At 42.5% G+C, this 24390-nt stretch overlaps 1 protein-coding gene across 1 annotated transcript in view; it reads left to right on the top strand.

The window, feature by feature from the left end:
• The window catches only part of LOC124594003 (agrin-like), a 197689-nt gene that overhangs the window by 127419 nt on the left and 45880 nt on the right, over positions 1-24390 (top strand). The window contains exon 6 of the mRNA XM_047132354.1: positions 13514-13691. Coding sequence (XP_046988310.1) covers positions 13514-13691 — 178 coding nt within the window. The remainder of the gene's footprint in view (positions 1-13513; positions 13692-24390) is intronic.

Here is a 24390-nt window from a genome sequence, read left to right as displayed (position 1 = left end):
CAGTTTAACTTATACTCTAAACCAAATAAAAAGCTTACATTTTTCACATAAATCATTTTCAGTGGTGAATGAAGTAACATGTGCCAGAAAAATCCGGCTGACAGTTGAACGTCGAATCTCTGCATTTTTAAGATGACACGTAACCCTTACGCATAGTTCCACACAGCTGTGGATGTAGAGTGGGTTAACGGCTGGACACATGTTGTTGTCTTGCAAGTGTGAGATTGACTGATATTGTATGTAGGCTCATCTGAGACTTTTACAACTGCCAAATATTTGAGATACATGGTCTCAGAATGTGATCGAGAGTAGAACTTCGAAATTTGTTCCACTAGTCTAGACGCCATTCCTTATTGTTACTTCTTAGGTTTTGATTCTTTCTCACGGTTTGTGCTTAATTCTGACCGTGATGGCTTGAGGAGGTGATTAAAAACTCAGAGGTGAACACGTTCACGAGGAATTGAGTTAGATACATGGCTCAGATGCATACAGAACTCTCTCTAGCACATATCACAGTGGCGACGGTTCGTGAAATGGACTGTACGCACACAGGAAAAGTGCAATTATCGTGTTCCCTTGTCCCTCAACTAGCATCCAAAACGTACTGATATTAGTGAAAGACAAGTTTTAGGTACACACATTATCCTAATTGTCTTCAGTGTGTTCAATGTGACTGAAATGCTGGTGACTGTGACTCAGTTAGGAAACGATAGTGCAGTGCGTTGTCATGCTGAATATGCAGATCGCCTGAGAGGTGTTGTGTCGGATTAAACAAATGCATGTGAATATACAGTAGGTTCCTGTATCGTTCGCAGGTGAGAGACCGTGACACACGTATCAAATAGCGTATTATAGTAAAGTAAAAATGTTCCACCCGGGAACACTCCTTCAGTCAAGACTTGATTAATATGAAATAAAGAAAAGTTAAGATGCCGGTTTTAATGATTCAGATTTTCCACTTAGTACCCCTCTCCCTGTCTGAGTACAACGCACAGAGCCTTCGAACAACCATGTCAAACTGTCAGAAAAATCTTTCTTTGGAATATTGTTCAAAACACGTGGCACATTGGTTTATGTCAGTTATCTTGCTGAAGCGTTGGCCCTTCATATGATTTTCTGCACATTTTTGTTTTGTGGTAATTTCGTATTGATAGCGCCAAATCTCGTCACTAATTAAGAATTTTTCCAGCTAAGCATTGCCTACAGTTTGTTTTCCAATTAAGTCGCAGCAGACATCCACTTGTCTGTTTTCAGGTCTCTTCATCAAAACATTGATTTAGAGCTGTTACTCCACTGCGATTTGTAAAACAACAACGTTGACACATGTCTGCGAACCCACTACTTAACACTACCCGCTAACAACTGAATGCACGTCTGTTGTTTACAGCTGTTAGTTCAAGTTGATATCGTAGTTACTGTGCTGACGTAGCTTATGCGCTGGGAATAAAATCAGTCGCAGAAAGTTCTGGACAGGCAGAGAATCTCCACAACATACAAAAAATTTTGTGCTATTTGGAAGTGTGGTGTATCGCTTCATGTAGTTCGGCTTGTACTATTGTTGACTCGGATTCATCAACCTATGTGGTCTTGTTTTTCATTTATCCAGTGTCAAATTTGGTGTCCATATGACACTGGCACTCTCTGTGACGTAAGATGATTTACGTGAACAACCTGAAGCACTGTAAGTGTCTTCGCTAATGATGCAGCTGTCTCGAGGAAAGGATTGTCGTTGAACGATCGATATCTTCAACGGCGAAAGAATAGGAAAAAATTTTCACTTCGTTTCCATTAATGGCAACTGTCTTTCGAACTTCCTGACAGATTAAAACTGTGTGCCGGACCGAGACTCGAACTCTGGACCTTTTCCTTTCGCGGGCAAGTGCTCTACTATCCTTTATTTTTTTTTTTTTTTATTTTTTTATTTTTTTTTTTTTTGCATCTACACGGGGAGGGGGGGGGGACGTCGTAAGACATCCGTTTAAGTTCGTTGTTGATCGATTAACTCAGTTTTTTTATTACAGAGTGCAGCTAACCCTCTGATCGAACACGCTGAGCTACCGTGCCGGTGCCATCTGAGCTACCCGAGCACGACTCACGCCCTGTCCTCACAGCTTTACTTCCACCAATACCTCGTCTTCTACGTCCCAAACCTTACAGAAGGTGACCTGCGAACATTGCAGGACTAGCACTCCTGAAAGATAGGATATTGCGAAAGTAAAGCTGTGAGGACGGGGCGTGAGCCGTGCTTGGGCAGCTAAGATGGTAGAGCACTTGCCCGCGAAATGCAATGGTCCCGAGTTAGAGTCTCGATCCGGCACACAGTTTTAACCTGCCAGGAAGTTTCATATCAGCGCACACTCCGCTGCAGAGTGAAAATCTCATTCTGGGAACTGTCTATCAGTTTGGGTATACGCGGGCCGTTGCGAGACGCGCAGGAAGAGGGTCGGTGAGGTTCTGGGAGATACCTACTCGTGCGCTGTGGCCAGCTATGTTGAGTTTCTCGGCTAAGGATGCATGGCGCAAACAGCCCGCTCGAGGAAGTTCCAAAGACTCTCTATTAGGTTTAAATCCGGGAGTTTGTTGGAAATGGGGGTACGGAAGATCATACTGGTGCTCTTGGAACTAAGGACTTACACTGCGAACTGTGTGAAGCGTTGCATCTCCCTGCTGGTAGATGTCACTGTGCCGACCAAAAACAAATTGCATGTAGTGCAGGACATTCCGAAATAATAGATGCATACTTTTGTTGATCCACTCTGCCTTCCAGGAAACGAGATGACCCAGGGAATCTCTTGAAAACATTCCCCATACCAAAACCGTTACATAGTGTTTACTTTCAGACGTTTCACGCCGTACACGCCAATGGCCATCTGCCCGATGGATCATTAAACGTGACTCATCTGAAATGGCCACCTGTCGTCACTCAGTGGACGTACACCTGCGGTGTTGAGTTTCAAATACCAGATTCGTCGCCGAAGAACAACAGCTAGCATGGGTGCATGAACGAGGCACTTGCGGCGGAGGCCCATAAGCAGGAGCGTTCACTGAAAGATTGCTGACGAGATACAGTTGGCAGCCCTTTAGTTCATCTCAGCGGTTAAGTTGCTCGACATTTGCCGTTTGTTCGCCTATACGCGTATCGCAGTCGTTGTCTAGCCATGTCATCTATGGATCATGGTGTACCGCAATTGCCTCGGTACCAGTTTTCAGTAGTGTCCTTTTGCCGTGCACGATATGTTTCAACCACGGCGGCATGTGAACAATTTACAGACTTAGCCGTTTCGGAAATGCTTCCACCCTTGGCTCGAAAATCAGTGATCATTCCTTTAGGACTTCTGTTCCCGTTTTGCGACACCGACTGCTCTATTTTCCGCGTCTCCCCGACACGCTTTATACCTGCTAGTGCTGCCTCCTGTCGGCTGTGGGTGGTTATTGCACGTTGACAAGTCGATGGTCGCTCTAAGGGGAGGTTTACAATCGTTTGGTTCAAAAAGTCGATTTTTTAATTGCATTTTTGGACCCATAAAAGTGTTTAGAATCCACCCCTGAAACGGTTGTTCCGAAAACGGAACGGAAATGTTTGATATTCGCAGTTGAACAAAAAAATGCACCTGCATGCATCGGGCTTTTTCACGCACCAGTGTTTTTCTTTCGGAGGACGAGGTATTGCACAGGTGATTGGGAGGAAACACACAAAATTAAAATGAAAGTTTAAACGCGTGTGTTTGGAAGTTAGTCCCCAAGTATTTGCATTCTGGTGCGAAGACTGTGGAGACTGCGATTTTCCTGGCAGTGAGAAGCTTCAACGACGTGTATTCAGCAACTCTGAAGACCATGACAACGATGGACGTCACCCTGGGACTCTATTCGACGCAGTTCACCAAGCATTCGGACGACCACCGGATTCAAGCGGCCGAAAACTGCTTGTCACCGGCCGTACGAGCGGCTCTGGAGCAGCGCAGGACGACCCAGATCGAGCAGAACGCCCTCTATGAGGAAGAGGGAGGACTAGTTTATGGACCCGGAATAGCAGATTGAACGTACGTTGCATAATATTGCATGTATATGTAGTCAAAACATTAAACGCGTTTTTCTCGAAGTGACGTTTCTTTTATCGCTCGGTATGGTAATTTCAAATCTACTGAACCGATTGGCATGATTCTTTGTTTCCGACGAAGCTAACTAAATTGTCTAGGAGTTGTACCACTTTTATTCCCATCCATCAACTATAAATATTTTTACTTGACCGACGAAGTAGAAAAATCGAGTAAAAAGCCCTATTTTTTTTATTCAAATGTCGCCATTTGGTTTCCTATGATACAAATAACTTCAGCGAGGTACAACACCTAAAGAATCTTATATACTTCGCTAAGGTCAACTCAGTTTTGATTTCAGACGAGCCAGCTGACCTGTGACATATCGCGTGCGGAAGTCTATATCGAAATTTGTTTCGTTCCGACGGCATTTCCGCCTTTGCTCTTCGACATTTCCGGTCCAAAAAATTCCAGTTTGTAGAGGAAATATCAATAAATATTTTGACCAAATTTGACATTGATATCTATAACACATCCCGAAAAAAAATTCTCAACAAACATGCTTCTTTCGGACCAAAGATAGTAAACCTCCCCTTAATGTGATTGGACTGCGTAGTTAAGAGTAACACAATAAGCGATGCAAAATGAGACGATTACAGAAAATAGGAATGAATGCGAATGGAACATCTGGATTTCTTAAAAGAGTTTTGGGAGCTGCGCTGCATCGCTCTAGTTCTAGTGCTAAGGATGTTTCTCAGTTAGGCTTCGCAATAGGCACTGGAGAAATACACTGCAGTTGGCGCAATATACATCCGTAATAAAATGGTAACAGAGATACTCGGAGGGTGTAAATAAGAATCATTCAAAAATGACTTCGTAGAACTCGCGAAATAATGTTGGGTACATAAAGAATTCTTTTATTCGAAACAGATTGCACGACCATTCTGTGGCCATTATCGTGGCCGGCCGGGGTGGCCGAGCAGTTCTAGGCTCTACAGTCTGGAACCGCGCGACCGCTACGGTCGCAAGTTCGAATCCTGCCTCGGGCATGGATGTGTGTGATGTCCTTAGGTTAGTTAGGTTCAAATGGCTCTGAGCGCTATGGGACTCAACTGCTGAGGTCATAAGTCCCCTAGAACTTAGAACTACTTAAACCTAACTAACCTAAGGACAACACACACATCCATGCCCGAGGCAGGATTCGAACCTGCGATCGTAGCGGTCGCGCGGTTCCAGACTGTAGCGCCAGAACCGCTCGGCCACCACGCGGCCGGCAGGTTAGTTAGGTTTAAGTAGTTATAAGTTCTAGGGGACTGATGACCTCAGAAGTTAAGTCCCATAGTGCCCAGAGCCATTTGAACCATTTGGCCATTATCGTATTTTTCACATAGGCATCGTGAGAACTCACGGTGGCAGATGTAATATGGTGCCTGGAATAGGACATAGGGTAGCTAATACTGTTACGAAATATCATCCACCATGCATCGTACAGTGAATTTCAGAGTATAAAATTGTGTATCGTAATGAAGTGCGCCAAATGATACGGGTTACACAGTAGTCCAGTAGAAGAAATAACGTTGCAGTAAAAAGGAATCCGCAAATGATTTGTTTGCAGGATAACTAAGAATGTGTGGTTACGAGCTGCCACGATCTTTAATAAGAAATATTGATCTACCGAGTGGTTATAATTAAACTACAAGTAATCAAGGAGGTCCAGTGCGGGGTGTAATTATTGTATGGTAGCGAAACTTGGTGGACATGCGTTAAGGCCGAACAGATTTGTGCTCTAACAAGGGTAACCTCCTCATCGCATCCCCCTCAGATTTAGTTATAAGCTTGCACAGTAGATAGGCCTTGAAAAACTGAACACAGATCGATCGAGAAAACAGGAAGAAGTTGTGCGGAACTATGAAATAATAAGCAAAATATACAAACTGAGTAGTCCACGCGCAAGATATGCAATATCAAGAATATCCCGTGCTGAAGAGCGCCATGGTCCCGTGGTTAGCGTGAGCAGCTGCGGATCGAGAGGTCCTTGGTTCAAGTCTTTCCTCGAGTGAAAAGTTTACTTTCTTTATTTTCGCAAAGTTATGATCTGTCCGTTCGTTCATTGACGTTTCTGTTCACTGTAATAAGTTTAGCGTCTGTGTATTGCGACCGCACAGCAAAACCGTGCGATTAGTAGACGAAAGGACGTGCATCTCCAATGGGAACCGAAAACATTTGATCGCAAAGTCATAGGTCAACCGATTCCTCCACAGGAAAACACGTCTGATACATTCTATACGACAGTGGCGACGGCATGTCCGTCACATGACAGGAATATGTTGTCGACCCACATAACTTGTCACTTGGCGAATGGGTAAAAAGATTCTTCTACCTTGCCCGATTTAGGTTTTCTTGTGGATGTGATAATCACTCCCAAAAAAGTGATGGAAACGTAACAGTTTGTCACATAAACTGAAGATAAAAAATTAAACTTTTCACTCGAGGGAAGACTTAAACCAAGGACCTCTCGCTTCGCAGTTGCTCACGCTTACCACGGGGCCACTGCGCTCCTGAGTTCAGTGTGTCCCTGATGTTGAATATCTTGCGCATCAACTAAGCAGTTTATATATTTTGCTTATTTTTTCATAGTTCCACACAACTTCTTCCTGTTTTCTCGATTGATCTGTGTTCAGTTTTTCAAGGCCTATCCACTGTGCCAACTTATAACTAAATCTGAGGGGGTTGCGATGGGGAGGTTCCCTTGTAAGAAACTAGTTCCAAGTTTTGCCATCAGGTGCGAATCTGGCGCTGTACAGCCTATTGTTGACGTCTCCAGTGCTCATATTCAAGAAATTGTGTAAGCTGTGGTTAATAGTAAAACCAACATTATGCCTTTCTCATTTGTTTGTCCTATTCTGCCCAACTCCGATTCCTAATCCGTTACATAAGAAAACTTTTCCATACGTGTTTCATTTATTCACAGCTTCAAATTTGCACCTGGGGGCCAAAACTTGATTTTTTTTATTGTTATTTATTTATTTATTTATTTGCAGCGTAAATCGGTTCTGCATTAACGTATTACAATATCTATCAAGTTTTGTTGCCATACGATAATTACAGCCTACATTGGTGTTCTGTGAACACCTGCACTTTAATTATAACCACCCGGTAGTTCGTACACAGGTATTTTAAAAGAAAATTTATCACATAAGGCCGCGTTTCATAAGTTCAAATATCACATAGAACAGTGGTGAACAATGAGTTGGTTCTGCAGGTTGTGGCTGCTCACCTGTTTCTGTTGTCCGGCATTGAAATGGTGAGACACTGTACCGGCCATATTCGATGATGCCCCTGTCATCACCACGGAAATCGAACCTGTGGCTGCGGTCATCCCAGAATCGATATACTCACAGCCAGGCGCTTGACCGGGGGTTCGTGGAAAGTACGGCGGCCCGACGACGTCGGAAAAGCGAAGCGCGCCGTCGATGTGGCTGCGATTAATTACGCTGATAACCGCACACGATTCCCACCGGGTGCTCGGCTGCCAAGCTTGTACAGGATCTCATGACAGGCTGATCTCGTGACACGCCGATCTGTTACATACGCCGTTGAAATAGTGGTGCCCATTCTCCAACATAGCAGCTAGAGTCCCTCCACTCCAACTGCACTTGATTGGATATTTCTTCGAGTGGGGATTGCTCACAATTCTGATACGTTTTTCAATAAAGTCATTCTTTGTGTTAGGCAGCGTATTATGAAATATTAAAAGGCAAGAAAATCCACATTTAGACGGTCTTTGCAGCGGTCATTTTCAAGGGCGAATAATACAGCAGACAAAATTTCGCACTAACTGAACTATAGACAAAAAAATTTAAAAAATAGTAATGGATGTAGGTTGCGGTAGTTGCTGGGAGATGATGAGGCTTGCACAGGATAGGGTAGCGTGGAGAGCTGCATCAAACCAGTCTCAGGACTGAAGACCACAACAACAACAATTTCACACTTACTGTTAAATAACGAATCGGTAGTAATACGTAAATTCTTCATTTGTGTGGCCATGATTTACGTAGTTGCTGTATAATTACTTGAGGTATTCCAAAATCCATCTTTGCAGCTGCTGTACGCGTATTGTGCCACATCTGCATAAGTGTACTGTTTTATTCTTTTAAAACATCGTCATTTAAAACATCAGGAAGCGGCGTTGCACATTATCCAACGGGCATACTAGAGACACTGGCATACTAGAGACACTGGTATTTTCGGCCTGACTTCCCTTTGACTTGCAGCACTTAAGATAACGCACCATTGACGAAATGTCTATATGTGAGTCTTGTGATGTGTAATGCTGTCAAATTTTGCTAGATTTGCGATTGACTTCTTCTTGGTGGGCGCCATAGCTTCGCTAAATTATTACAATGTCATCGTCTCCACCATATTGTTTTTCCTATAGTTATTAACCACAGTTGAGATTTATCCAAGTCGTGTGGGGTTCAAAAGATTCAAATGGCTGTAACCTCAATTGGACTTAACATCTGAGGTCATCAGTCCCCTAGACATAGAACTATTTAAACCTAACTAACCTAAGGACAGCACACACATCCATGACCGAGGCAGGATTCTATCCTGCGACTGTAGCAGCAGTGCGGTTCCGGACTGAAGCGCCTAGAACCGCTCGCCCACAGCGGCCGGCTGTCGTGTAGGAATTAGCTGAGGTCAGTGACAGTATTATGAATAATTTCATAAAATTTATTAAGCACCTAACAATGAGCAACACTCGAAACTAGCTAGTAGTGGTCTATAAAGTAAGAGAGAGCTTTATATCTGAGAGAAAGTGTACCCAGGAGCAGACAATGTTTCCCGCCCGGTGTTTCGATCTAATGACTCGTTTCAGCATCACGTAAAGGAATGTGCTCTGGCAAACGCCGTAAGCAAGTTTCCTGCTGCTTTTCTAAATTTTTTTTATTTTTTTATTTGGTGTGAGACATGAGGTTGTGCTTTGTGCAACGTTTTTAGCTATTACGAGTTCTACCTTTTTAAATGTTCTAAAATATATTTAAAGTGTTCGAAGGAAACGGTTAATTCTTGATTTACGAAAGTTTATTTTGAGTAAAATTCCGTGTATTTTTAAAAGTAGTTACGTATTGTGCGTACAGTTATGCCATTCCTTGCCAGTCGTACACTTCGAAACGGAAGCTGTTTTGCCATGGAACATGTGATATTGCCAAATGACCTGATTTCTTTTATTTCCTAACGATTTTCCCAGTCTTTAAACAGTTCGTAGCCAGCAGCTTCTATTTCAGAATGTTCGTAGTTTGTAACTGGTGTTTGATAAGACTTCTTCTTCATCTGATTTCACTTACTGGTTACTGGTGTATATTACGAGGGCTATTCGGAAAGTAGGGCCCGATAGGTCGCGAAATGGAAATCACAGTGGAAAACAAAAATCTTCAATCTGCAGCAGTTAGAAACACATTCCAGCTGCTTCTCTACGTAGTTGCCACTCCAGCTTAGACATCTGTCGTAGCGTTGTACCAACTTTCAGATTCACTCGCCATAGAAGGCAACCACCTGTGCTCTCTGCCAATTTTCTACGCTGATCTGTAACTTGCCAAAATGTTGTCTTCATATTAACCGGTTCACGTGAGCAGACATGAACATCAGAGGGAGCCACGTCCGGGCTGTATGGTGGGGGATCAAACACTCCCATGGAAAAGTTGCAGGAGCGTTCCGATTTCCCATGCAGTGCGTGGTCGAGAATTGTCGTGAAGAAGGAAACGTATGGCAGTAGCGTAGCCTGCATGAAATCAGACGAAATCTCTAACAGGTGCTCGTTCTTGACCGCAGACGCTATTTGTATAGGCATCTTCACGTGCTCACAGAACTGGAAACAGAGACGTGATGCGATCGACGGGCATACTGGAGGCACCTTCCAACACATCTACGCAGAACGTCATCAGAGTTTCACTGCGGTTCCCATTTCGCAATCGATAGACACATCCTTACCGAATAGCCCTTGTGTAATAATAGTGTAACACACAGACTATTGATTAAGTATTGAAAAGATTTACTCGACTGCAATACTTCTAAAATTGAGTGGAATATTTGTTCCAAGGTACATGACCATGCTGTATCTTGGAACAGTTTTTCACATTTGGATAAATCTGACTTTACCAGAGTAATTTTTTTTAAATTTCAGCGAAATACTTCAGCACATATTCTGTCATTTTAAAACATAATAAGCAAATTCATTAAAGTACTGTCACAGGGCTGGCTGGAGGCAACATTCAGAAAAGTGAACCAAAATACAACACTCCCCCATACTATCCTAAAAAGACAATCGTGTGGCAACGATATCCTACAAACTGTAATCCCCTTACATCTAGAAACATTAATGCCATATGTGTATAATGTCGCATATATATGTTTATTGTGTTGAGCAGTTATTGATGGTATCGTATAATAAGGGAAAGTAAAGCTGCCCTCTACAACAATCACACTGGATATAGGCCATTTTCTTCCATGCACATATTTCTCGCCCAACACGCAGCTGATACTAAGAACATTTAATGTCATGAATGTCTAGAATAAAAATGTATGAAATATTGGTATTGCCACCTGATTGCGTAGAAGTGTATGGCAGTTTTTTAAGTTCTTGATGAAGTTCTTCAGTGGTATACATTCTGACCTTTGTCACAAACGTAGTATCATTTCGTCAATAGTGTTACAAGCGTTATTCGAATACACTGGCTCATACGGTGACACTGACCTAAATTTAAGCCCTTCGCGACTTGTACACTGCTCCTCAAACATGCAACACTTGCAAGTCATTAATACTCAGATTACTTGCAGACTATTAGCTTGCGAAACAAAATTTCCTTGGATTTAAGTGTTCTATTTCATCTCCATATTAATAGTGAATACTCTGTTCAAGAACCACAGTAGGAGGAGGTATACTTAGAGAGGGCTGCGAGATGCGGGATTATTTCAGTTAGATTACATCATGGTCAGGCAGAGAGTAAGAAATCAGTTACTGCATTGTATGGCGTACGCAGGAGCAGATATAGATCCAGATCACAATTTAGTAGTAGGCTGAAGATAAAGAGATTAGTTAGAAAGAGTCAATGCGCAAAGATGTGGGATACAAAAATGCTAAAAAATGAAGAGGTACGCTTGACGTTCTCTGACGCTATAAATATTGCGATAAGGAGTAGCTCGGATGGAAGTCCAGTTGATGAGCAGTGGTTGTCTCTAAAAAAGGGCAGTCACTAAAGTTGAAAAGAAAACTGTTTATGCAAGGAAGGTAACTGCGAAGGAACCATGGGTAACATAAATACTTCAGCTGATCGATGAGAGAAGGAAGTACAAAAATGTTCAAGGAAATTCGGGGCACAGAAATAAAAGTCACTTAAGAATGAAATAAATAGTAAGCTAAGGCATAATGGCTGCGTGAAAAATGTGAAGAAATCGAAAAAGAAATGATTGTCGGACGGGCTGCCGGTACATACAGAAAATTTAAAACAGTCTTCGGTGAAATTAAAAGCAGGGGCAGTAACATGAAGAAGGCAATGGGAATTCCATTGTTAAGTGCAGAGGAGAGAGAGGACAGGTGGAAAGAATACATTGAAGGTCTCTATGAGGGGGAGGACTTGAGTGATGTACTAGAAGAAGAAGCAGGAGTCGACATAGAAGACACAGAGGAGCCATTATTGGAATTAGAATTTAAAAGAGCTCTGGAAAACCTAAAATCGAATAAGGCAGAAGAGATAGACAACATTCCACCAGAATTTCTAATATCATTGGGGGAAGTGGCAACAAAACGACTATTCGCTTTAGTATGCAGGTTGTATGAGTCTGGCGATAAACCATCTGACTTTCGGAAAAATAGCATCCACACAATTCCGAAGACTACAAGACAGACAACTGTGAGAGTTATCCTACAATCACCTTAACATCTCGTGCGTCCAGGTTGATGACAAGAATCATATATAGAATAACGGAAAAAACAACTGAGGATGTGTTAAACGGCAATAAGTTTTACTTTAGGAAAGATAAGGCACCATAGAGGGCATTCTGACGTCGCGGTTGATCATGGAAGCAAAACAAAAAAAATCAAAACACGTTCATCATATCTGTCGACCAGAAAAAAGCGTTCGCCAACGTAAAATTGTGACAGATGTTCGAAATTCTGAGAAAAATAGGGTAAGCTACAGCGAGAGGCGGATAATGTACACTATACGCAAGAACCAAGAGGAAACAGTAGGAATGGATGACCTAGTACGAAGTTCTCGGATTAAAAAGGGTGTATAATAGGAACGTAGCCTTTCGCCCCTACTGTTCAATCTCTACATCAAAGAAGCATGACGGAAATAAAACTAAGTTTCAAGGCGAAAGTATATCAAGATGACCCGATGGCACTCCTATCATCAGTGACAGTGAAGAAGAATCACAGTCTAAAATATGGACTGAGAGTAAATCGAATAAAGATAAAAGTAATGAGAAATGGCAGAAATGAGAACAATAAGAAACTAAACATCTGGACTGGTGACCACGAAGTAGATGAAGTTAATAAAGTCTTCTATGTAGGTATCAAAGTAACCCATGACGGACGAAACAAATAAGACATAAAAAACAGACTGGCACTGGCAAAAAGGGCATTCCTGGCCAACAGACGTCTATTAGTATCAAACGTAGACCTTAATTTGAGGCAGATGTTTCTGAGAAAGTGCGTTTTGAGCCCAGCATTGTGTGGTAGCGGAACATGGACTGCGGGAAAATCGGAAAAGAAGATAATCGAAGCATTTGAGATGTGGTGCTATAGAAGAATGTTGAATATCAGGTGGACACGTAAGGAATGAGGAGGTTCCCCGCAGAATCGGTGAGGAAAGGAACATATCAAAAACACTGACAAGAAGATGGGGCAGGATTGTAGGACATCAGTTGAGACATCAGGGATTAATTTCCATGTTACTAGAGGGAGCCGTAGAGAGTGCAACTGTAGAGGAAGACAGAGATTGGAATACATCCAGAAAATATATGTGAACGTAGGTTGCAAATGCTCCTCCGAGATATACAGGTTGGCACAGGAGACGAATTCGTGGCGTGTCGCATCAAACCACTCAGAAGACTGATGACTCATTAAAAAAATGCACCAGGTCCGAAACGTAATTCATTTTAGCTCTGTTCCATGAATTACTTTCGAATAGCGAACGACTAATACGCCGAAGCTTGTCGATATAGGTGGTACCCATGGTCCGGCCGCACCTTGTTAGCTGCGTCACAATTTGCTATCGAAATAAAGTATATCGAATATTGGTTGTTTGCTAGCAACATTTATAATCTATTTTTTATACGGCGTTCGAAGATTATACATCAATGTGAAATAGAGCAACTACTTTGATGAATTTTCTCATGTGTTACCCTGATCTGCTCTACTTTTCATTTGTCTGACAGTTAACGTACGGCTACTTTATTCTAACTGTGTTTTATTTCAGTTTATCAAGTCCCGTCATTTGATGGGCAGGCTTATATCGAGATGAAGCGCCTCAAAGCACACAACAAACTGAATATTGAAATAGAATTCATCACGTACGCGAACGACGGACTTCTGCTCTACAACCAGCAGAAAGAGGATGGGACAGGAGACTTTGTCTCCCTGGCTATTGTTCAAGGGTAAGTGGCACTTCCTCTCTGTGAAAGCAATATAGCTTCCTAGTATAGTTAGAAATAACAACCCATTGTAGCAGGAGCCTAGTTATTTAAGCAGATATGTGATTCCCTTTGTCATATGTAACGTCGTAATTCATACTTCGAATTTTTCTGGAGGTAATTCAGTTTGGTAAAGCAATTTTAAATTTCTTTCTTCCTTCTATACGTATTTCCAGTAGCAGCTGTAGGCTGCAGATCTCCAGAGAATCTCGCCGTAGCTCGTGCTCAAATCTGAAGTGCGCCACCTATTAATTATCTCTGCAGTTGTTCTGTGCTATGAACTATGTGCACGGTTATCTGTACTTACAAATCTACTAATATTATAAACATGTTAGTACTACACAATAACTACCTTGGGTGTTTAGCTCGGAAAAACTACTTTTAAGAGTGGAAACGAGGTCCACACATGCTACAGTGAAAGGGGGCCACTGAGATGATTTCTTTGGTTGTAGAATAAGTAGGAAAAAAGCGTAGTGAGAAGGAAAGAGACACTTACATACTATCGACAGCGGCATAATTACTGGCGATGCACTTGCACACAACGGTACTGCAGCTTCGTTCCGTTATTAATTCATATTTTCAGAGAAAGCACGAGTTCGAACTTGGTAAAAGCCGTGGTAATTCTGAACTTGCAGGATCTCCCCGTGGCCACTAAAATAGTAAATGCGAATATCTGGGCTAACTGGATACTGATGACCGTTTTTCCGTAATACGTCGGGACATGTGTTCCTTCTCTAATGATACGACATGGGCGGGAAGTACTAAAAACGCCTTGGGAACATTTCCTTCGTCATAAATTCGTCTTTAATTTCAGATCGTTATTGCCGTACCTCATTGCACCATGTGACATTGATTTAATTTTGTCCCCATACTTCCACCATAATTTTGTAACTGCTTTTGGTGCATGTAAATGTATTCTCTCTCTCTCTCTCTCTCTCTCTCTCTCTCTCTCTCTCTCTCTCTCTGTGTGTGTGTGTGTGTGTGTGTGTGTGTGTGTGAGTGTGTGTTGATAAGATATCACTCGAATTCATTTCGTCGAAACTTAAAACTGCTAAACATGCCAGACAGTAAATTCAAGAAAATAACTTCAGTGTTTCGAAACAGTTCGCAATTAACTATTTCGTGGCTAAGGTGAGAAAAATAATACAACTCTACGTTTTCGGAAAGAATAACGAATTATATGTACGTTACCATACGCATTCTGTATTGAGGTGAAATAACTATGTTCGTAATTTGCGGACGTAAAGAAAACATTAAGCGCTGATACTGTAGCAGTAAAATGATGAGAGAGGAAGATGAAAGGAATTGGGACAAGGCTATCTCTTTGAGCGATAATATGTACAGATATATCTCAAACTCGGCATACACCATGAAGTTATTCTCAAGTCTCATTTTTTTACCAATCATTTCATATTGTGTACTCTGGAATACAAAGTTATATGAGAATTAAGCTACACTTATATATTAAATATCCATCGCTGGTCGTACTATCACTCGAACCTGAAAAATAGTGGAAACTGTGGCACTAGTTTGGCACAGACGCGTGCTTTGTCTTTCCGAAAATACTGTCACAAGGTTTGTAAGGAGAACAGCCCGACTGACTTGCTGTTCGGCTGTGACACATCGACTGGGAATTCTGACACAGACTTCCGCTAATGCGGACACGTCGGTTTACGACATGCACTGAAGAAGACACGTATTGATGGAGACTTTGGGACGGACCTGTGGCTACAAGTTGTACTGGTGGCCACTCCTGGTCGGCTTATGACTACGATTTTCACTGTGTGTAATGGTGCTAACGGTGCTTATGTTATTGTTAAGGCGACGACTGGAAACATTATTTGTGCAGTGATGTAACACGTTTGTCGAGTGGTTAAAACGTGGGTTCGTGGTCAGTGTAATAAAAATTTAAGGTGTAATTTACTTCATAATATTCAGTCACGTTCAAGCTTACGATCTGGGCCAAAATAAATATTTAAAAATAGTCACTTTCAAATTTTAACTGTATTCAAAATTGCAAGTGAAAATACGTGAGGTGCTTTAACTCATACTTCACATTTGTGCGTACCTTATTGAGAAGGAATGCTTTCCTTTTAACATTTGTTTTATTTAATTCCTGAGTAAATAAATTCATGCTTCGTATATCAGTTACAATTTATTTTACCACTTCGCGACAAATTTATGGATTCTCTTTTTGAAAGATACCAACAGTGTCTCGAGAAGCTAATACATTTGTTCTAAGTAGTAGTAGTAGCAGTAGTAGTAGTAGGAATTATCACGTGACCATGACCATTTTCGGTGGCACATTGCTGCGTTCATTGGGTTTCGGCAGATAGGTCTTCAACAGCCTTGAGACTGTTCAGTACCGCAAATGAGTGAACAAACGCTGTAATAGCAAAGCTTTTCTTCGGGATGTCACGTCGGTTTCTGTTTAAAGGAAACTTGAATATCAGTACCCTCTAAAATAAACATCTTTTCCAATGAAAACCGATAGTTCGTATGTCCAACTAATCAACTGCAACATACATGCTTCCTGAAGGGAAGCAAATGGCTCTGGACGGTCCTGATACTTAACTCTGTTTGCTGTGCTGACAGTTACTGTGGTGTCCTCAAATACGGATGAGTGAGTCGTTAGTCAAGCTAGCATACAACCCTATGCTCAAACGGCTCGTAAGTGTTACTGTGTGGCTTATAAACCGCCAAGTTCAGACCTGGGAAATGAAGGGTATCACTGGATCAACGCACATATTGGTCAGGACGTACTGGTGGTGTGTGGCTGGTTTGAGGACTGGTCTGCAAAGTATCTGTGCATGCACCTCAGTCTTATGAATCTAATTTTTGGATGTCCGCTTAACAGGTGTGCCAGTAACTCTATGCATTGCTAATGTTGTCGAAGCTGGTTTGATACAGGGACTCCGATGCTGCTTTCCCGCGTCATTATCCTCCAAAGCTATACATTTCCTCTGTCGTTCATAAGAATTTTCGTTATCAACTAATACCAATGGCTTTCATACTCATAGGAATGACTCTGTTTTTGATTGTTCCTGAATTCTGTAAGTTCTTGAAGCGCAGCAATGGAACAAAATGTTATGAAACTTAATGCCGCCTCGATTCGCAGTGTGTCACGAAGGTTCGAAAGATTGACACTCTCTTCTGCTGGAAAAGACCCTTGTTTCCAATGACTATAGGAGAGGAGCTATTATGGAGACGCTGACTGCGACAATGCGTATGAACAAGAATGAAGAATGAGGCCAAGGAATTGCGTTACTACCATGTGCAGGCGCAGCCTCCACAGGTAGCGGCCGAGCTCTCGACAACAATGGTTACAGACCCATCTTCCGACGATCTGTAACTTTAACAAAATTCTTCGACCAGCAGGAAAAATAACCTAGAGCTCCATACATTTATGGCATATCGCATTCTTTGCGGCAAGTTTTACGTTAGAAAGACACAACGCTATATCTCCTTACGTCGAACTGAATATGTGCATAACCTACGAATTAACCATGAAGTAAATCTGCGCTGGCCAAGGAGAACTTAACGGTGAAGCAAACAACTGATTTAGAGAAGACGTGTGATGATTGTGCAGCTAGTGGTTACTAGGGAAGTATTACTAAGGTAATTGGAATAAGTATGACACCAAATGTCGTGAATCGTCATAGAGGTAATGTCCTCAGTGCTGCATAACAACCAACAGTGGAAGCAATAATACATGAGTGACACCATTTTCTATTTCGTGGAACAGCTGCCGAGTACATGATCACAGATTTAAGTGGTTATGAAGAGGCTGTTGCGAGCACTTAACTGTCCAACGCAGCTGATGGCTATGTAAGAAGATACGGAGCACACTGCCCGTCAATTTTACCCAATATTCTACTTCCAATCATCCTGATCCTGTCCTCTCTTCTCCTCAACACAGCCGATATGCCCCAGTGAAGCTTCAGTTTTCTCCATTATGCCAATGAAATCCCCTTCGTTATGTGGGATTTCTGGCTTTGGAGCGCTACGGTTGCAGGTTCGAATCCTACCTCGGGCATGGATGTGTGTGACGTCTTTAGGTTAGTTAGGTTTAAGTAGTTCTAAGTTCTAGGGGACTGATGACCTCAGATGTTAAGTCCCATAGTACTCAGAGGCATCTGAACCATCTTGCTTTGGAGCCACAGTCACTGCTTAGTTTGGCTGAGACTACAGCAGATGAGACATGACGTAAGAGACGTGGTGAGAGGAAGACAACAGACAGTACAATGAGTGCCAATTCCGGGAAAATAAGCGGCAGTTCAGTAAGATGATACTACATTGCAGTGCCTTGTTCAGAATTACGATGCAATATTTCTTCAGACAAGCATGATGTCCGAAGGAACATTGCAACACACTTCTGAACAAGATAAGGCATTGCAATATGCCGACCGGCGACAAGCGACTTTCAATTAAAATGTCTCCCCTGTAGGGGAATATAAATAATGGATGTATGAGTGCAGGTTGTAGACATACGGTGGACGACATACGGGAGTTTAGATCTGGCCGTGGAGCGTGTTCGGAGAAGTGGGGAATTCCGGTTCTAGTTCCTGCTCAGCCCAAATTTTCATTGCCGTCATTCCACTACGCAACCGGTGGTTGTCCATGTTCGCAACGCGGAATAAATTTCATGTAGTATGATGTAATCTGACTGAGTGTCGACACAGGAGTCAACATGCCAATTTTTTAGATTTGTTTATCAAGTTTCATAAAGTATATTTTAGATTTAATTATCTATCAAGTTAAATACACTCTCAATAGCAGGCTTTAATCTACTTACAACGGATCTCAGTTTTCTAAAAATTTTCATTAACGGTCGAAAAACACTATTTAGACGAAGCACTTCGTGCACCTTCGGCTCCCACTGAAGGAGTGCTACGCGGCGAAGTGATGTGGGCTGTTTAATCACTTTGTAGCGATAGATAGGAGGGCGTGTTTCGCGTTATCGATAGCGCACTTAAGACATCGGATGCGTGCAACATAATACTGCATTCAAATAACGCGACTCTGCGTGGAAAGCAGAGAAGAACAAAGTAACAGTGTGCATAACTTTTGTGAATACTTTTTCTGTAAGACTTAATGAAATACGATTGTAATAGAGTTACACATGAACTATGATACTTGCGACTTTCTTATCGAACTTAAGCAGGACGTCTTATGAGCAATTTACTACTTTATCTGCTTCGTGTGTTGTGAATAAAGAAATTCTATTGGTATCCCTAATTTTAGACTTATGAGATCATTTAACGGAATTGAGAACCTCACCTATTTCACCAGTTACACACATCAAAAAATGTTTGGCATCACCCCGGTTCCCAGAAGTCCTGAAGACAGACGTTAACTGTGGATATTGTATCACACACAGACAATCCCTTTGACTGTTCAGAGAAGTTACTAAACCCGCCCAAAAATGTTAGCAACCATGCAAGAGCAGCGCCAATTAGACGGAGGGGGTCCGACAGCCGATCAGTTCCAGTCATTCCACCAGGAAGGAGGCACACGGCTCGTGTTGTCTGTAGTTCAACCATACCTACACGGTCAATACCGCGGTTCCATCGCGTCCGCATTGTTACTTTGTGCCAGGAAGGGCTCTCAAGAAGGGAAGTGTCCATGTGTCTCGGACATGCAGGAGATACAGAGAAAGAGGACTATCGGTAACATGCCTCGCTCAGGCCGCCCAAGGGCTACTGCTGCAGTGGATGACCGTTACCTACGGATTGTGGCTCGGAGGAACCCTCACAGCAACGCCACCATGTTGAATAATGCTTTTCGTGCAGCCACAGGACTCGCAATATGCTGCATGATCCGCAACTTCACTGCCGACGGCTGTGGCGATGTTCATCTTTGCAACCAAGGCACCATTGCAGCGCAGTACAGATGGGCCTAACAACATACCGCTCTGGACTGGCATCACGCTCTCTTCTCCGATGAATGTCGCATATCCCATCAACCTGACAATCGTCGGCGACGTATCTGGAGGCAACCCGGCCAGGCTGAACGCCTTAGACACACTGTCCAGAGAGTGCAGCAAGGTGGAGGCTCCCTGCTGTTTCGGTATGGGATTGTGTGGGGCTGACGTACACCGCTGGTGGTCATGGAGGGCACCATAACGGCTCTAAGATACGAGAATACCATCTTCCGACCGATAGTGCAACCATACCGTCAGCTTATTGGCGAGGCACTCGTCTTCATGGACGACAATCCGCGCCCCCACCGTGAACATCATATGAATGACTTCCTCCAGTATAATGACATCGCGCGACTAGAGTGGCCAGCTTGTTCTCCACACATGAAACCTATCGAACATGCCTGGTATAGATTGAAAAGGGCTGTTTATGGACGACCTGACCCACCAATCACTCTGAGGGATCGACGTCGAATCGCCGTTGAGGAGTGGGACAATCTGGACCAACAGTGCCTTTATGAACTTGTGGAGAGTATGCCACGACGAATACAGACCTACATCAATGCAAGATGACGTATTATAGGTACAGGTGTGTACAGCAATCTGAACCACCACCTTTGAAGGTCTCACTGTATGGTGGTACACTAAGCGTTGTGTCGTTTTCAGAGCAATAAAAAGAGCGGAAATGATGTTTATGTTGATCTCTATTCAATTTTCTGTACAGGTTCCGGAACTCTCGGAACCGAGATGATGCAAAACTTTTTTGACGTGTGTATCACTTCTTATTAGACAGGTGTCTCACTTCAAGAACAACGAACTTATGACCTAAGCTCTACGTCTGCATTGGGCCAACGACATCTATAGAAGATATGAGATTAGTGAGCACAACAAAATCTCTGCGCTCTATCTCGAAGCTGCAGAACACGAATAGGCCCCTGCCATGTTCTGCATTTCCACTACAAATGAAGACAGTTCCATGTCATTCGTGGTAAGTCGGGGAAGGATAAACGAAAGAGAAATTGACATCGAGAACGAGTGTTGATTTGGAAACAGACTAATATAGTCACATTTCACTTGATGGCAGCTCCATAATACCCTTCCTTCTACTTTCCATAAACTTGACTCTCTCCCCATTTTTCCATCATGCTGCCGTACTTTCCAACCACTAAACCCTTGAAGCTTCATACGGTTAGAAATCAGGCATTAACTTCCCAACACTTTGTCTCCCTCTTCTACTTGACTGTACTTAATCATATCATTGACCTTACTAACACATTAAAAAAAACCAGTAATAACTAACGTGGTACAGTCAGCTCTAAGCAATTAACAAAAAGCCCTCAGAATTAATAAAATAATTAATAGATCCTATACAGAGGTTGCATCCTTCCACCATATTCTACACAGACACAAGTATTATATATCAAGTTTGCCGGTGTAGCTTGTACCTTATGCCCATCCAAATTTTTCGACTCCATAAAAGTCGTTGAACGCTGTCCCTCAATCTCACTTTCCGTATCACTCTCCTACTACTCTCCTACTAGCATACCCTATCAGTTGGTAAAGTGTTCCTTCCACTCAAATTTTCGTACATCATCGCAGATCTTATATATCCCGTGAATTCTCCAATCTCGGGCTTCGTTCAGGTCAGAGCTAAGACCTCCACTCCGTCCATACACTCTCCCAAGCAAACGTCACATGGCTCCCTCTCTCTGATCCGGAAACCATAGTGATATCCACCCTTCCTACCACCTATAATCTCAGTCTCCATATCATTTTAAACCATCAAATAGAAAATGTAGCGGTTAAGGCGAAAGAAAGACTGCATTTTATTGGCAGAACACTTAGATGATACAAAACATCCGCTGCAGAATATACCTACACTACGGTTGTCCGCTTCTTCTGAAGGACTGCGACTCTTACAAGATAGGATTGACGGAGAACGTTGAAAAAGTTCAAAGAAGGGCAGCTCATTTTGTAAAATCACGAAATAGAATAGAGAGTGTCACGGATATGATAAGCGAACTGACGTGGCACTCATTACAACGCAGGTGATTTCGTTGCGGCGGTATTTTTTCCCGAAATTACAATCACAACTTTCTCCTCCGAATGGGAAAGTACTTTACTGACTTCCACCTGTGAAGGGGGAACTGGCTATCATAATAAAACAAGAAAAATCACAGCTCGGACTGAAAGAGTTATGTTTTTTTTTGTCGATTTTTGTGATTGGATGTTTGAGGGACTTCTGCCGTTTACTTATGTAATAAAATGGGACACTTACAGCCTTCCTTACGGAATTATTTATTATATAGCTACCAGTACACCATTTTTAAGTCCTTAACTGCTGCTGAAGGGATAAGTGGCTAACATCTATTAATTTGTTTTCGCTGACAACCTCTAACAACGATGCTGTATCTTCAACCATCAACTGCTAACTTCAGTTGGCAGTTGATGGTTGGAAGCCATTGATGAAATCGGGTATGCAGTTGGAGTAAACCCCCTCAGCGTCAGTTAAGGCTGAAAATGGTGGATTGAAGCACGGAAACAAAGATGTTAGTTGATAGTTCGAGACAAAACATTGTTGTTGCATGTAGTCTGCGAACCCTATTTCATAGAAATTGGCCACTGGTGAAATCGGTTTACGATTAGAGTTAATCCCTTCAGCGTCAGTCTCACTTGATATTCCAGAGTTGAATGGTAGAGAAATAATCTATAAGTGGGTCAATGAACCCTGTGCCAAACACTTCATTGTGAGGTTCTGAGTAGTCATGTGCGCAGATTACGGCTCCAATTCCCTCCCCCCTCGCCCCCCCCCCCTCCCATCGCCATCTTTCTGTCCACTTACTCCTTTGTGTGCCGACCCTCACTTATCCATCACACACTTTCCAACAGTACATCGAGCTTCTCACACCCCATTTTCCCAACCGTTCCCAGACGTGGCAATCCATAAATGTATATTGTTCGTAATGTCTCCGAGGTGACCTCAAAAGACTCGTCAGTTTTCGGTAAGTTTAGCATCATTTAGCATCAGCTCCTTTTAGCACCAGCCACACCAGCGCTGTTCCTGTATTACGTTAATTTTTCGCCACCTGTCTTTTTAAATGTAAATTTTAATTCAAATTTAATCCCATTATTTTAACCTTTTAACATTAAACAACGATTTTTATATTTTTAACATCGTTTGGCTTAAGGGCAACACTATGGCTGCTATCAGCCAGCTGTAGATAAGGTAGGCGGGCGAGTATTGGGGAGGGGGATGAAATAAACAACAAATCAAAATAAAAAAAAGTCATTAAAATATCGCAGGAACATGGATGGAGAGTGCATGCCTTTCGGCAATTTTATTTTCACTATTACGGAACGTAAATGACGTTTCGTTTTCTTCGGTGTTTTAATAAACTACGAGCTAATGAGTCAATGAAACATTTTTACTGCTAATTTCTAATCTTTTCTTACAGAATAATGAAATAATTCTCGGTACGTTAAGAGTGCCTCCTGCAACTCATTCTTAGAAACGAAAGCTAACAATCCACTCGCCACAAAACACGCTTCCACTGCACCACTCTTCTCCCTAGCAACACTTGTTTCGCCCATAACTTGCACCCCAATTTCAAATCGATCAAGTTAAAATGTTCACACTGACTTATTATTCGTAAACTACTTGATTGCTGTACTTCTTACTTCTGAAATATCAGAAACTGAAAGACTGCGGGATGCTAATGCTTGGTGTATGACTGATGGCACTAATAATAATAGTAAGAAGAAGCACATCGGGTAGGCCCCGCAGCAGTGTTGCACACGATACGTAAATACTGTTGGTTGTGTTGCCTATGAGTTCGTTTATTTGCTACGGTCCTTTGCAGGAAGCACTTTCAACAGGGAAACGGCATTTTCATGAGAAATTCGAAGATAAGTGACGTATAAGTCTCACGTGTACTGTCATAGATGCAAAGTACAAAGTAGATTCAAAGAGAAGAAATGATGCACCATGGAGGAATTATCCGAATGGGCAGAAAATCTGGAGATGTATACGCACAGAAAACAAGTGACTACAACACGGAAAAGTTGTATGATTCATTCAGGATAAAAAGAGAGTCACGAATTAAGGAAGTCAATAACGCGTGGGTCCAGCTTGGTCCACCTATGGCCGTTATATCAGCTATTATTCGGCTTGGCATTGACTGACAAAGTTGTTTGATGTGCTGCTCAGTGATGTCTTGTTAAATACTGTCCAACTGCCGCTTTGACATTGCTCGATGCTCTCGTTCTGTGGTCTCTATAGATCTACCGCTTCCTTCTTGACGCGGTGTTCAGCCTTGGTTCACCCATTCACGCGTACATCGTCGAATGATGGTGTCGCTGCTATTAAAATGGCGAGCGTTCGCCGACTACTCCACTTGGCTTCTTCCTACATCCTCCCTCAAATGCTGCCATATGCGTGTATTGTTCACGCGCCTGTCTGCGAGGCATAGTTACTGTCCAGTTCAATACACGGAATGAATTAGTAAGGATTTTATGCTGTGATATCGACAGGTCCCCTGCTTGGTATCCTCGCCAGGTGCGCTGTGAAATTGCCCTGCGGTCTCACACATACGCATCGGCAGCCAAAGTTTACAATTTTATCTGTTTGTGTCCAGTTTGCATAAATCCCTCGTGGTGCGTCGTTTTTTTTTGTTTTTTTTTTTTTTTTGTTTGTTTGTTTGGGGGGGGGGGATAATAAATCGGGGAATATTGTACACTACTGGC

This window comes from Schistocerca americana, chromosome 2 (genome assembly GCF_021461395.2).
Source record: "Schistocerca americana isolate TAMUIC-IGC-003095 chromosome 2, iqSchAmer2.1, whole genome shotgun sequence".
In the NCBI taxonomy this organism is placed as follows: Eukaryota; Metazoa; Arthropoda; class Insecta; order Orthoptera; family Acrididae; genus Schistocerca; species Schistocerca americana.
Note: the sequence above shows the minus strand (reverse complement) of the source record. Positions and strands in the feature narration are given on the sequence as shown.